The sequence below is a fragment of the Harpia harpyja genome, chromosome 12 (assembly GCF_026419915.1).
Source record: "Harpia harpyja isolate bHarHar1 chromosome 12, bHarHar1 primary haplotype, whole genome shotgun sequence".
Taxonomy (NCBI): domain Eukaryota; kingdom Metazoa; phylum Chordata; class Aves; order Accipitriformes; family Accipitridae; genus Harpia; species Harpia harpyja.
The window spans coordinates 27,580,058-27,594,278 of NC_068951.1; the positions used below are offsets into that span (position 1 = coordinate 27,580,058).

At 35.1% G+C, this 14,221-nt stretch overlaps 1 protein-coding gene across 4 annotated transcripts in view; it reads right to left on the minus strand.

The window, feature by feature from the left end:
* Positions 1-14,221, minus strand: part of ATR (ATR serine/threonine kinase) — a 42,942-nt gene that overhangs the window by 10,855 nt on the left and 17,866 nt on the right. For all 4 annotated transcript variants that reach the window (XR_008237399.1, XR_008237398.1, XM_052802934.1 and 1 more), the window contains exons 21-35: positions 13,675-13,800; positions 12,069-12,275; positions 11,746-11,859; positions 10,706-10,821; positions 9,671-9,791; positions 8,616-8,753; positions 7,294-7,501; positions 6,652-6,830; positions 5,593-5,757; positions 4,289-4,380; positions 3,591-3,682; positions 3,010-3,187; positions 1,591-1,767; positions 1,040-1,199; positions 317-496 (exon numbers count right to left, since the gene is read on the minus strand). Coding sequence is in view for 2 of the 4 variants with exons in the window: in XM_052802934.1 (XP_052658894.1) it covers positions 317-496; positions 1,040-1,199; positions 1,591-1,767; positions 3,010-3,187; positions 3,591-3,682; positions 4,289-4,380; positions 5,593-5,757; positions 6,652-6,830; positions 7,294-7,501; positions 8,616-8,753; positions 9,671-9,791; positions 10,706-10,821; positions 11,746-11,859; positions 12,069-12,275; positions 13,675-13,800 (2,253 nt within the window). In the remaining 2 variants the exon portion in view is untranslated. The remainder of the gene's footprint in view (positions 1-316; positions 497-1,039; positions 1,200-1,590; positions 1,768-3,009; positions 3,188-3,590; positions 3,683-4,288; positions 4,381-5,592; positions 5,758-6,651; positions 6,831-7,293; positions 7,502-8,615; positions 8,754-9,670; positions 9,792-10,705; positions 10,822-11,745; positions 11,860-12,068; positions 12,276-13,674; positions 13,801-14,221) is intronic.

Here is a 14,221-nt window from a genome sequence, read left to right on the forward strand (position 1 = left end):
AATTCTAATTTGTGCATGCATAAGAAAAAAGCCATGCTCTTGTAATTTGTTTTTTACTCTAAAAGAGTTACATTAGGTATTCTTAGCTCCTGCTGTTGGGAACCATAGACTTCCCTGTATTGACGTGTTATATTAAAGCTAATTCAGATTGTTAAGTCTTTTCAAGAACTACTTCCCTCCTACACATTGATATACCATTTAATCCCATTGATGTTATCCTTGGTTGACATCATCAGGAGCATAACAATAGCTTACTGAAGGGATATATTATTATTATTCAAAACTACTGCCTTAACACTCTAGTATATCAAATTACCTTATATTTTTTCATAACTGCATTGCTTTCAAAGTTAGCAGTTTCTTCCATAAACCTGCCCACTAGCAGCATTGCCCGACCATGGATGAGCTGACTTTTGCTACTGCATGGTGCTTTATTTTCAGGGAAACATAACTCAACCCCCTTCTGGAGAACAATGAGTGCTTGATGAACCTCACCCTAAGGGAAAGAGGAAAACATTTTATATACTTTAAATAAGAGAGATTTAAAACTTCCATCTTACAGTTGTTATTAAAGCAAAGCTATGTCCCTGAGTGTATTCTAGACCATTCTGGCTATGGTAACTGAGTATCACTGACTTCAAATGCTTCTTATATTCCCTCATTACCTCAATATTGTTGTCCCTTTAGGTTTACCACAATAATTGCTCCCATGTTTGCTGCCTACCTCTATTAGTTAAAAGGATACAAATTAAGGAAAGGTCTACTATTAAGATAATTTAAATTTGCCTGGGCTGCTTTGACAGAGGCAGGTAGTCCACCAGTTTTATACATAGCTGCCAGAAAAGTCAATGGATACAGAAAAGGCCTCACTAGCAGTTGGAGGTAAAAACTTCCCGTGGCTCAGCTGCAGTCAGATTGTGTTGATAGTCCCAGTTGACATATTTTGTTTTATGTATAGTGATTGTGCACCTTTTTTTCTTGAAGAAAACCAAAAAGATTATTTTCTTGCATGTAAGAAAGTAAGTTCTATTTTCTTTACCTTGGACCAGAGCCACTTTGCTCTTTCTATATAAAGTTCTGAGAGCGTAGATTCCCCAGCATTCAGAAGAGCATTATAGGCAGTCTGGTGATGACCAGCTTTTCTTGCAACTCTAGCACTCTGGAGCCAACACTGACCAACAAGCTCACTGTAATCCTGGCTGCAGAGATATTTTTGCAGAAAATGAAAGATTTCAGTCATGAATGCTGCTGTACAATCTGAAGTAAATATCACAATATGTTGAAACACAAAGTTTCTCAATAAGCTACATACTACATTGTGATCATTTAAAATTATTTGTAATACATCTGTTTCACCTTTTTTCCATTTAGACCTAGAAACAAATACTCTTTGCCCCTGTTTCTCCCTTATCTTTCCCATAGACACCACTTTTCCCTTCTATTTTGAAGGTATGTAATATTGGAGAGGACTGCTTTTGTCTACAACATAAATTTCCACAGTTTCCTCTTCTCTCTTCTAACACGCATATGGGAAAACAGAATATTACTCAGAATACAACATAAACAGACAAGAAATAGTCATGTTCTCACCTTTTACTGAGACTAAGCAAAGCCCTTCTCAGTGCTAAAATGGGTTCTTTTGCTCTGTAAGAGTTTTGGGTCATTTCAATACGAGCACACCAATTCAAGGAATCTCTACTGTGGTCACCATCTGGTTGCTGAAACATTGGTCCAATACTATGTTCCAACTCACACAGCATATGTAACCTGTGTTAGCAAAATAAAGGCAAAAAGTTGTTGAAAATTGGTTGCTGTTTCATATATATGCAAGTTTTACAAAGCTTTTCCCATTTTCTTTCTACAAGCTGGCCACGTCAGTAATTTCAAGTAGTAGGACTTCTTTTAAAAGCAAAAAAGCAGCAAAACCAAACACACAAAATGAAGGATTTGTAAACTGATTAGTTATATTCTCACTATTCCTTTGCCAAGCTGCTGAACACAGAGACAACGAAGATCACTTGGAAAGGAAGTCAGTCTTTAGAAAGAGTATTTCTATCCATTACTTTTAGCGATAATTCTTCAAAAAGTCTGTTATTTTCACAAATACCATTTAAGGCAACATACTATGTTACTTAAACACCTCCTTTACAATAAAGTTATTCCATTTATTTAAAGATACTATTATTATTAGCTGTCACTGTAAAGCTGCAAAGCTGAGAGCTTGTAAATGCCTAAGTTCTCATTGGCATATACCTGACAGAAAAACAGTGGCTGAAGGCTTCCGAGTAGCCCAGATCAACAGCTCAATTGAACTATTTTGAAATACTTCTTTCTCAATACTCAAACTCCACTTCCTAAATAAAATAACACTGCAAAAATTACCAACACAGAATAGAATTAAGAATTAATTAAGAAATATATACTTCAACTGGCTAGTTTCATGCAATATCTTGCCGTAAAGATGCGCTTACAGTGCACAGGAAGTATTAAGCTTTTTTCATTAAAAAAAGGGTACTAACTGTCTAGTCTACTATAGCCAACTTCAAAATTTATTAAAAAAGAAAAACTAAAACTACTGAAAGGGATGGGGTTTCAATTCTTATTGCTGTTTGTTGACAAAAGACGAGACTGCTTTTAGGCCACCATACAGATTAAAAGCAACGGTCTTAAGTTAATGGAGTTACTGGCCTATATGTACTACTTCAAGCATGGAATTAAATTTTTTATTTTTATTACCTGACGTTACAGAAACTTGCTTGCTGATTTTGAAAGACTATAACCAACAGTTTTATTGTGAATATTTTTCATGGGGGATAAATATAAATTCCCAATTAATGAAAGGTTTCCAGTCGGGTGAGTATCAAAAAAAAGAAAAAAAAAAAAAAAAAAAAAAGAGGTGACAGAAAATGCACATCAGTACCATTTATTGTGGAAATGGAAAATTCTTGCTGCTGCATACTTGATTATGTGATTTCTGGATTTGAAAATAGCGACATGAAAATCAGAAACCTGATAATGTGTTCGTATCCTCGCTGATAGGATCCTCTTTCAAAGCTTGCTGCTGAAAGAGGTACAATCTGCTCTGCTCGAACAACCTTGAGTGTGTCATAAAAAGCTGCTTCATTTTTCTTCTTGGCTGATAATAATAAATGTCCTAGTCTGACACTCCAAGTAGTGGACTTCACATCTTTGGGGAGAAAAAAAAAAGCCTCTCAAACTCCGTTTCTTTAAGCAGCTTAATCTGAACATGCTAATTTGTCTTAACATACTACAGGAAAAATAAGTTATTCTCAGAACTAATTAATTGAGTTTTAGAAATACTGATAATTCCACCCACAATCCACATCCCCAAACTAAACCCAGAAGAAATTTGGCCTTAAACTTGCTTGAAATTCCTACTCAAAGACTATACAGTTTACAATCAAATACATTTACAAAATCTAGAAGACTGTCAGAACCAACCCTCCACCCAGTAAAACCCAAGACAAAAAAAATTACAACAGTTGCCCCTTGATTCAAGATGATTAGACTAAAACATACACTCGTTCAGAAATGCAAGGAAGTATTCATCTTTTGATATCATAACTTACCTGAAGCCAAATAATTTTCCAGTAAATCCCACTGTGACAGTTTCCAGGCTGCTTCTACTCTGTAAGTATTCAATTCAGAAATCCATTCAGACCTATTAAAAGAAAAACAAAGGCAATAAAAGTCTGTGCTGAACTAAATTTTTTTTTTCCCCTTTCCCCCCTCAGTATGTTAGTCCTACATTATATTAGCAAATATTCTTTATACAAAACTTCTCTTACTTGAAAAGAAGCAAGGTAAGCTTGCTTCTAATAAAATTCAATAAAACCAAAGGATATGCATTGATAACAAATAATAGCTGTACAACATGATCCCATAAATTCAGTTTCCAAGTAGTGTATTTAACTTCCATGGCATGTTTTTAAAATTACCATCTTCCAATTCATTTATCCTATTAGGCTACTGAACAGCTATAGAACCAGTAACATGCAAGACAATGAATGAAAGATTCTATTTAACAAACTAAAGCACATATCAACACTGCACACAGTGCAGACAAAAAGTACTAACATTTCCAGCAGTCTTGAAATAAATGATTTATAGACAAAGCACTTCAAGTTTTCTAGCTTCACACTACTAACTGGATACACTTAATAAGCCTCAAATGCTTGATAACGTGCAAAAATGGCTACTGAGACACAGGTGTAACACAAGAGCTTCATATTACTCAAATAAACATTGTATTAGATGCTTACAGTACCTGTTTGCAAGCACTCCATTGACCTGAGTAATTACAGTAGATAACTGACCAAGGCCTAACATGGACTTCACTACACCATGATAATGAATAATCTAGAAATAGGGTGGGGGGAAAAAGAAAACAAAAAAAAACAAAAAAACCATGAAAAAACCCACACATACATCAACGAAATTCATGGCAGTCTGAAGGAGGAAATATGTCCATTTGGATGCTTTTTATAATATGAAAAGGCATAACCAATTGCACCATATGCTAAATGAACATTCAAAATTAAAAAAAGTCTAGGATTACCAAAGAACTTAAATCACCATTGGCAATTTTTGAAATGTGCCTCACCACAAATATAGTTTGATGTTGATTTATTAATACCCATATCAGAGCTGTGAATAAAAATTTGATTTAAAGAAATTAACAACAACAAGAAAAAAGTCACAGGAAGAAAAAAACCCCCAAAGACAAAGCAATTTCACTCTTCATAAAATGTTTTCCATATTCTGGGAATGAAGTAGGGCCATCAAAACACTCTATTTACTATACTTGTTATCAGCTGTGCTAGATAACCACTGCTTCATAGGGAAGTGCAAGAAACCATACGGATACCCTAGTGTAGGAAACTTTTTACCAATTTCCATTAGAAGAGTATTTAAAAAATAGAAAGGGTAATACATGTCTTCAACTTTCTTTTTGCATTTATCATCACATCTCTGTATATTCACTTTGGCATATGAAAAGCATGACGGTTTTCCAGCACAGCTCAGCTTTACAGTACCTTATACTTATATATTCCAAATAAAGGAAAGGGGAATGGAAGACAAATAATTACAAGTTTTCTTTAATCAATTTCCAATAGCTCTTATATTATGAACTTTTTCCCTGGAAGTCAATAATCAAAAATAGTAAGTCAAAATTACTTTGAAGAAAACCAGTGGTAACTTGCATTAATAGTTCTCTTGGCATGTACCAGTACTGATTGATATTTAAGCAACCCAATTCCAGGCCTTGCCAAGCAAAGGCTGAACTTTAATTGGTAAGCTATCCTAGCAAAAGCCTGGGCATAAGCATCCAACTATTAACCCAAGCCTGCAAATTACAGTATAAACCCAGTAAGAGATGTGTTTCAGTTCATAAGACACTTCCAATAGTAGTAATAATTCAGCAACTGCTGCAGTAAACTCTTACGTTCCCATGTTACTTAAATACTCTGAAGAGGTATTTTTGGGTTAGTCTTGAGTTAGTTAAGGAGATTAAAAAAAACCTATTATATATATTTTAAAAAATAAATAAAGAATTTGTCTTGTATTTACCTGATCAGGTTCCAGTTGGATAGCCCTATCATAACAGGCTGTTGCATCTCTTAACAAACCAATACTTTCATGTTCAAGGATTTGTTCTTTGAGAGATGGTTCTGCTTTCCGAATTGCACTCACCCCAGCTACTCCATCAGGTTCATGCATAGCAGCGTACAATTTCTTTATTCAAACAGAATTGGAAATGGACATTAAAAACAACTCTTAAGACAAGACGAGGATATTTTATATATGACATGCTCAGAATCACGCATTGTCTTGAAAATGGAGAACAAACTACTCTGTATGACTTCCTGGCATTAAGCTTTCATGGAAAATGTCAGTTTTGCTGGACTACTTCCGAAGTTCAGCCCTACTTTTTTGCTTAGCATACTGTAATACTCATGACCTCGTACTACAGAAAGAATACCACACCAAGTTACCTGAAACAATCTGTACAAAGGACAAAATACCCTATTACTACGTGATAAAGTTGTATAACATGAAGCTGCAGATTACTTAAGATGGAAAAGCAACATACCAAGTTTTTCAAATTTGAAATGTCACTGAGGAATATAAACCATAAGGAACACAAACAGGCTAATCCCACAGGTTAAAATACTTCTTAAAAAGAATTTAAATAATTTTCAACACCCTTAGCATAAGCTCTTTCTCTACTTTAGAAAAAGCCACTTAGCTTTCCTTCAAATGTGTTTAGGGTTTTTTTTGTTGTTATTATAGTTAGCTGTGTTTTACCTGACAAAAGGCACAGAGCTAACTAAAAGCAATAAATGCTATACTTTCAACAAAAACACATCTAATTATTTTCAGGATCTTACAATCTTTTATTATAAACTACAAAGTTACTCCTTCCTTTTCATATAAGAAGCATGCCACGCAAGGGGAAGTACTAAATATTGCTGAAAGACAATGACTAAACACTTGTATCCAACTGCAAGAGCCTGACTACATGTTTTCTTCTTCCCATCTCAAAGAAGAATTTGACAAAGCTTTATTCATCAGTGTCTACTTTCGTTTTAAAATAAAACAAGTAAAAACCGAAAAGAACTTCAGAACCTGAAGAAATCCAAGATGCTCCTGAATATTTTGTTTCTTCTCTGTGATGAATGATTCAAAGTGCATCACAGCCCTTGTGTAAGCCTTAGAGCGAAAGGAAGCCACAGCTAGTGTATCCTGAGGTATGAGGTCTAGAAAACGTGTCACATTTTGATATTCTCCATAGTCCTCACTTGATGCTATAGAAAAAAGACATTTTAAAAAGTCTGTCCATTGAGGTTTCATTTATAAGAATTACCTTATGCATCAAAATTCAGTTAATTCATTTCACAATTTAGTGAGATCTGATTAATTTAAGAACACATTTTTCTCTTCTGTCAAAAATAATTTATTTAAAACAATCCTGGTGAACTTCCTACATCTTGCAAGACAGCACACAATATGTTAAACTGAACCTTTAGAAAACTACCAAGAAAGTAACATTTTATTTTTTTATTTTGAATCTGTATTTCTTGCAATAGGCATTCAAACCAATGGATTTGGGGTGGGAGGCGGTAGAAGTCACAGCATAATAGTAAAAAATCATAGACTAACATATTATAGTAATATTGCATTCTTAAGGGGTCATAATGTGAAGTGGCAAATTTAAATACTTATCTGAAGAATGTAAAAGCTACTTTAAATAAATTAAGCATCACTCACTTTTTAGATCACCTCTGTCTTTGCTAGACTTGCCAGTATTTTTCTCAGCAATAAGTATTTGAAACTTATGTCTAGCCCACTGAGTTAGATGATCAAGCATGGAGAACACTGTTTGTGTGCTCAGCTGACTTAGATCAGATGCACTGTCTTCAAGTCTCCTGGTAGACTGGTCATCGTGTTTCAGAACAGCCATAATTTCCACATAAACCTACACAAACATTAATATGATAAAAGACAGAAGCACCATACAGGCATCAAAATAGTAGGAAACAGCAATTAACACAAAAATCAAACTAAAATACTAGATATTTTAACTGTATATTTTAATAATTTTGGGCTTATTTGCAAGCTCTGTTTGTCCAACAATCTTAAGAGGAAGAAAAGGCAAACCAAGCAGCAGTTGTTGTCAGAAGATTCCATACAGGGAGAAAGCCTTTGAAAAGCAAACCCTTGGATTCAGAGTAACCATCACAATTACTGGAATTCTAGGTTTCAAGACACAATCAATGCTACTGCACTTCTGCTGCAAATACAGTACTTCAAGTTATCTACTTGCTACCAGATCACAGATCTACTTTTTTGCTTAAGTAAATACCATGCTGAAAGACCTGCTTCCTGTTTGGTTTAGTCAGCAGAATACAAGTTAACATACATAACAGATGCTTACTGTGGACAAACTTGTTCACACAAGAAAAATCATCACATACCTCTACACACCCACAATGTTTAAAGACAGATATCTTAGCTATGAAATTTCAAATTAATAGAATGTAAGTTATATTTTTCAGTCTCTTCAACTTCTGCTAAAGCAAACTGAAGGAAAGCAGACCGGATGATTCTTTTCTCTCCTATCCCTCCTTTGCTACAAGACATCCATGAATCCTGTTCTGCATGAATCTGGTAGCTAAGTAGTTTTTTCACTTAAATTGTAAGTGTATACAAGGGAGACAAAAAATTATGGGTCTGAATTCTTGGAAGTACACAAGGTGAATTTATTCCTTGTTTGTGTTGCACTCTTTTCCTCTTTGTACCCACTCCAGCTCTTGATGTTTACTGCAGTCATAATTAACCACATAATATCTCTTCCTAGGCCCTACTGAAGAAATAGATGGAAATCCACAGAACAGCAGTTCAACACAAACTTGTAAGGGTATATTCAAAATCCTGGCAGCAAATTTGTATTATTAATACAGGAAAAGGAGTATAACACCTATAGAATTTGTTCATGTAGGTCTACAGTAATTGTGCAGAGCTGAACAGCTCTTAGGAAGAACAGCTCCTGAACATCCCTATGAAGGACACTACCACCTTATACATCTCACCTCTTGTTGATCTTCTTGACTGCATCCCAACAAAACATAGACAAGGATGTGCGGAAGCAGATAAATTGTAACTTTATAGTCATTCTTCATCATAATACTGCAGCAATTGAAAACTTTTCTGGCAAGATCATGTCGCACCTATAGAAAAATATTATTTCCAGGAAAAGCACCATTACAAAAGTGCAAATGCCTGAACAATTAATAGATTTCCTTTTGTTGACAAATAAAATTGTTTGATGGAATAGAATTTATAAGATACTTACCTCCTACAGAAGGTTCATCAGACTTAAAACTGCAAGAGGGATGCCAGATGGCAGCTGCTATTACGTGCATCAATTGCTGATACCACAAAAAGACAGGCAAGCATTGCTTACATGATCCACTTGACCATGGTTTCTACACCGTTATGAACTTGCACTGGCCATAGAAGAAACCTTAAGGCCAAGAGTCTACTACTGCACTCAGCCTCTCTTCTGCCCTTAAAAGCCTGCAAAAAGTAGGAACTTACGAAGACATTCAATTCTTCTCTGAACTAGAAAGAGGACAATGTAGCTACTGAGCTACTGCAATTAAATTCACTTCTTAAAGTGGTTGATTTAGAAGTGAAATTTTCAGTGGGTCACTTACATGTTAGAAAGGCAAAAGGAAAGGAAGAAAGGGACAAGTACTTTTTATGTGGTGGGACTGTGGAGCTATGGGGGAACAAAAGAAATCCTTCAGAAACTGAGAAGGTAAATTTGAGGTTTTCCAGAAGCATTTCAGATACTTTACACAAGCATCTGTCAGTGCCTTCAGCTATACAAGAGTCTCTGGACAAGGGCAAACTTCCTAGACTTCTGGCTTTGACACTACCTGTCAAGCCTAGCCAAGAAGCAACAATGCAGGGGAAGGGAAGGTGCATGGTTATCTTGATGATGCAAGAAGTAGGTACATACTTTAACAGGCGTATAGCGAATAGGCATATTCCCCCATCCATTCCTGACTTTCAGAAACCAAAATGTGGTTCAAGAACCGTGTTGCATATACCAATATAGAGAGCAGATTTATTCTCTTACCTTTGTTATAAGATAACCTGCCCAAGTCGCTGACCATTCTGCAAAATTATCACCTAATTTGCTTAAGTAAATTGGCTTCTTCATCTTAGACCAATTTACAGCCTTTTGATAACTCTTGTACCTGTAATTTTAGAATATCCATTTAATAAAACTGAATTTTTTATTTAATATAATAAAAACCAATAGCACATCGTTAATTATGAAGTTCCCTGACTGGAAACATATTAGGTTTCATCTTCTGAATCTTTTAAAAAAGAATTAAGAAAATACTTTCAGTAGTCAAGATTTTTTATTCTAGAGCTTCTTAAAATGAAACATGACATACAAACAACCAAACACGTTACCAGAATTTTTAAGTATATTTCAAAGTGCTGTTCAAATCAGTTTTAAGAAATGCAGTTTGATAAATGTTTGAGTACTATGTTTTTGACAGGAAAAACCTAGAACATACATGAAAGCCAAGAAATGCCAAAAAGTTTGTTTTCTAAAAAGGTAAAACTTATCAGAGATGAGCATGACTGTCTTCATGAGGAAATAGAAACATTGTTGATTATTTCAAATTAAGGTGCATACATCATTTGAAGTTGTCTTCACATTATTTTTTATGATTAACTCAACAAAATGAAAAGTCAAATTAAAACCCACTGTGCTCCTCCTATAAAGGGTAGCAGTAAAGGGATATTAATATATTGGAGTACAAACTCAAATCCTAGTGAGAATTTTTACAGAGGAAAGAAAACAGAAACAAAAGCTTCAAAACATCATATACGACAATATGCTCTAGGGACAAACAGGTAGATCTGTGCAAAGTATGAGCTCAGAATTTTGCTCGTTTGATTTCTAGAGAATTACATTCAAGGAAGTGCTAATTCAGATTTATGTAGAAAGACCTTATGTGAATTTTGTATATACACATATCACTCTTCACAGAAGAGTAACAATTGCAAAACCAAATGAAGTTATTCCTAGCCTGGAGAAAAAAAAAAAAAGTTTTTAAAGCTGTTATGAAAAGAAATTGCTGAAGTTGTCATATACCTTGTATTTAAGTGAGGTTCCAAGATCTCCTGCACGTGCTCAGGAAACCTCCTCCAAAGCCTGGAGCCTGGGCAGTCAGTGTTTGTCTCTCTACAGTCATAGATAGACAGTAACTCCTGAAAAGGCATAGTTTACATGACCAAGTTAGCACTGAAGGTATTTCATGACCACAGCAGTGTAACAAAAACTGGTGTATAGCCAGAAGTAATGAGATAGAAGTTACAGAATGCTTAATTCACAAATTATAACTGCAAAACTTTCATCCAACATTGTTAATCCCCTATTACTAGGCAGCGTTGATTTCATCTAACTATTGATTCCCCAGATTCGCCAGTTGGTGCTTGGACCACATTATCTCGTATTCTTCACATCTGCCAATAAACCAGGACTAGAAGTTAGTCCGATTCCTCCTTGTGCATAAGCTAATGAAATTTTCATATTCTGCTGACTACATAGGGTCACTTATTTTCCCTGGGAGCAAAGAGCTGTCCTGAAGTTTTCACAAAGATATTAAACAACAACAACAAAAAGCAAAACCAAACCACCACCAAATCAGCTTGGAGTTGGCGAACCAGCACAAAAGACTAGAGTCTGAAAATAAGCGTAGGCTCCCTTTCAGTTGCTTCCTAAAAGTGTAAGCAGAAACCCTCTTAGGAATACTCACTGCTTTTCATTTCTGCCTATGGAACCTGCACCATTTCTATGTCAATCCCAGGATTACTCCTTGAATCACTATGTATGGGCTGTTAGTTACCTCTGAAACATCAGATCTCTCCTAAAATATCATGACACAAAAGCAAACAAATCTTCTTTCATTTGACAACTCCTCAGAATTCTAAGTGAGCACTGAGGACTTTAAAAAATAAAAAAAATCACTACCCTGAGTAACCTTTTACCTTGTAATTTAAAGCTGTATAGGATGAAGTTTCAAATATTTAAACATGTACTTCAAAATACACATTTATATTGCATAATTCTAAGTTCAGTGTGATAGGAAATAATCTGTGAAGAAAAAAATAGGATCTAAACATGTATCTTACCTGAATCGCATATGCTGCAGAATCCTGAGCACGAACATTATCAGCATAAGCAAGGAATGCTCTGGTCAGTTCCATTAATAATCCATAGGCAAAATTCGGATCCTCCACACCAGCCTCAATCACAAACAGAATGCCAGTGTTATTAAAACAGAGTAATAGCTGTATCTTTAATCTCCAAATAATCACTTTGAAGCCTGACTCTAAACTGTTTTAGATGAGAAAGCGAGTATAGATTTTCAAAGGGTCTAAAGACAAGAGGTTCCCTACTCCCAAGTACTTTTAAAAAACCTTAATGCTAAACAAAACACTACAGCAACACTTACCACAAATGTAAAATGTTTTCCTTGAGTTTCACTTGTTGAAAAGTCAAGCCTACCAGGATCTATGGCTCCCAGTTCACCTAAACATTCTCCACAAAGTAGTCGGGCTTGAGAATTTGCATCCTGGCAGCCGATTAGAAGTACAGTTACCAACTGGGAGATGACTGGCTCCACAGTTTCACTGTCTGTTACATACTTTATCAATTTTTCCTAGGAAGTTGAAAAATACAGATAAGTTATCCTACAACCATGTTTATGGTAAATTAATCTCAGAAATTTTCCATCTGTAATTCACTCTTACTTCCTACTTCATTTAGCCATGACTTTAGGTTAGTCATTCAAATACTGTCATTTAGTAACTATAAACTCTAAATTGCTTGTTACCCTAGGGAGGGCTAAACAAATGAATAATGACGGATTTGGGCCTCAATTAATAATGCTGTCACGGCCAATACTGTATTTCATTATCATACACCTTTCTACTAACTTCATTTTCTTTCCTTGTCTTACCAAGACCCTCTCTTCTCTTCTACATTATCTTTTTCACTTATCTGTCCCTTTCCTCATGTGTTCTGGTAGTTCCTCCCAATTTCTTTCATGCAGCTGTTATCATACGTTCTGGTTTCACTGCCATTTCTATCCTTATTATTTCCCATTTGTTGGCTATTTCTTCACTCTTAGTCCTAAATAGCCCAGGGTTTCAAGTCCTTTAATCAATGCCCATCATTTTGTTACGTTTAATGAAAACTGAAACCACAGCCAACATAACAGAGCGAATAGTTCCACAAGCTGTGGAATTAATTAAGTTTGATTTACCTCAATTAGTTTGCTAGATTTCTAACTAAGCAAGACATGGCAAGATTTTGCTGACCTGAGCTGCAAGAATAACTGATTGGCCAGGAATATACACAATGATTCTTTGTTCTTTTAAGCTAAGATTTTTTTTTTTTATCTTCTGTCTAAAGAGTGTCCCACAATCTTATAGTTACTAAGGGGACAGATTTTTTTTTTTTTTTTTTTAAATAGGTCACATACACCCCTCTGGGCTAATAACCACACAGATTTGTAAAGCAGTCTTCAACTTGTACATGGCTATCAAATTTATTTGAATATGATCAATGGATTCAAATTTTTGAGGGTGGAAGGCTAAGAAGGAAGAGAGAAAAAAAAATTAAAGGTGTGAGGAGGTCACACACATTTTAATTCTTTCAGATATTACACTCACACACAAAAAATGCTGGCTCTAATGTATTAGTCTCCTGATGCAAAAAGCCATACATGTTCTAACAGGGAACAAGCCCACACAACTGATTGCTGAAATAGACTTCTTAGATACATCTTTCCTCGGAGTTGAAAAAAGATAAGAAATGTACCACTAGCCTTGCTGAATCAGCACCACACAGATTTGGAGAATTCAAAAGTCCTCTTACAAGGAGACATGATGAAAAAGAATCCCTTCTCCCCATTATATTAAGAAACAGCTAGCTTAATAAATTGAGGAGAATAACACAGTTCATGTGAACACCCAGCAACAGTAAGGAGTTTTAGATTGTTGGTGCAGAAGCTACTTTGATTTATTTTTAATTCTACTAAAGGAGATTTTTTATACCTGATTTCTATATAATGTTTCTTTCAGGCTGGTAAGTGCATGAATACGAACATCCACATTCTCATGCTGAATAGCTCTCATAGACAGCTGCAGTGTTGTCTGCAAGTCAGTGCTTTTGGAGGATTCCTGAACAAGACATGACATAAGAAGTTGAACTTAAGTATAACAGGAACACAGTTAAGCAGCATCTCAAATAACACAAGTGAGAATACATACAGCCAACCACCTTTCTGCCTACACTCTCATCTATATGCATATACCACTGTCTTCCTGTCTTTTTTTTAAAATGTTTTCCTCAAAAAGGTGCTATATTTACACTTTTGTGTAAATATAATGATGGTGTAAATAAAAATGTTTAATCAAAAGAAAATCCTTTGCTTTGAATACCTCATTATCTAAAAATCAAATTAATTTTTACTTTTGTTACCTCATTCCCACTAAATAACTGCTATTACCTAACCATTCTGAGGGCAAGCAAAAGAAATGGACCATAGAGTACTCCTAAAAATAGACAGACTTTGTCACCTTTAAAGAGAATATGGAAGAG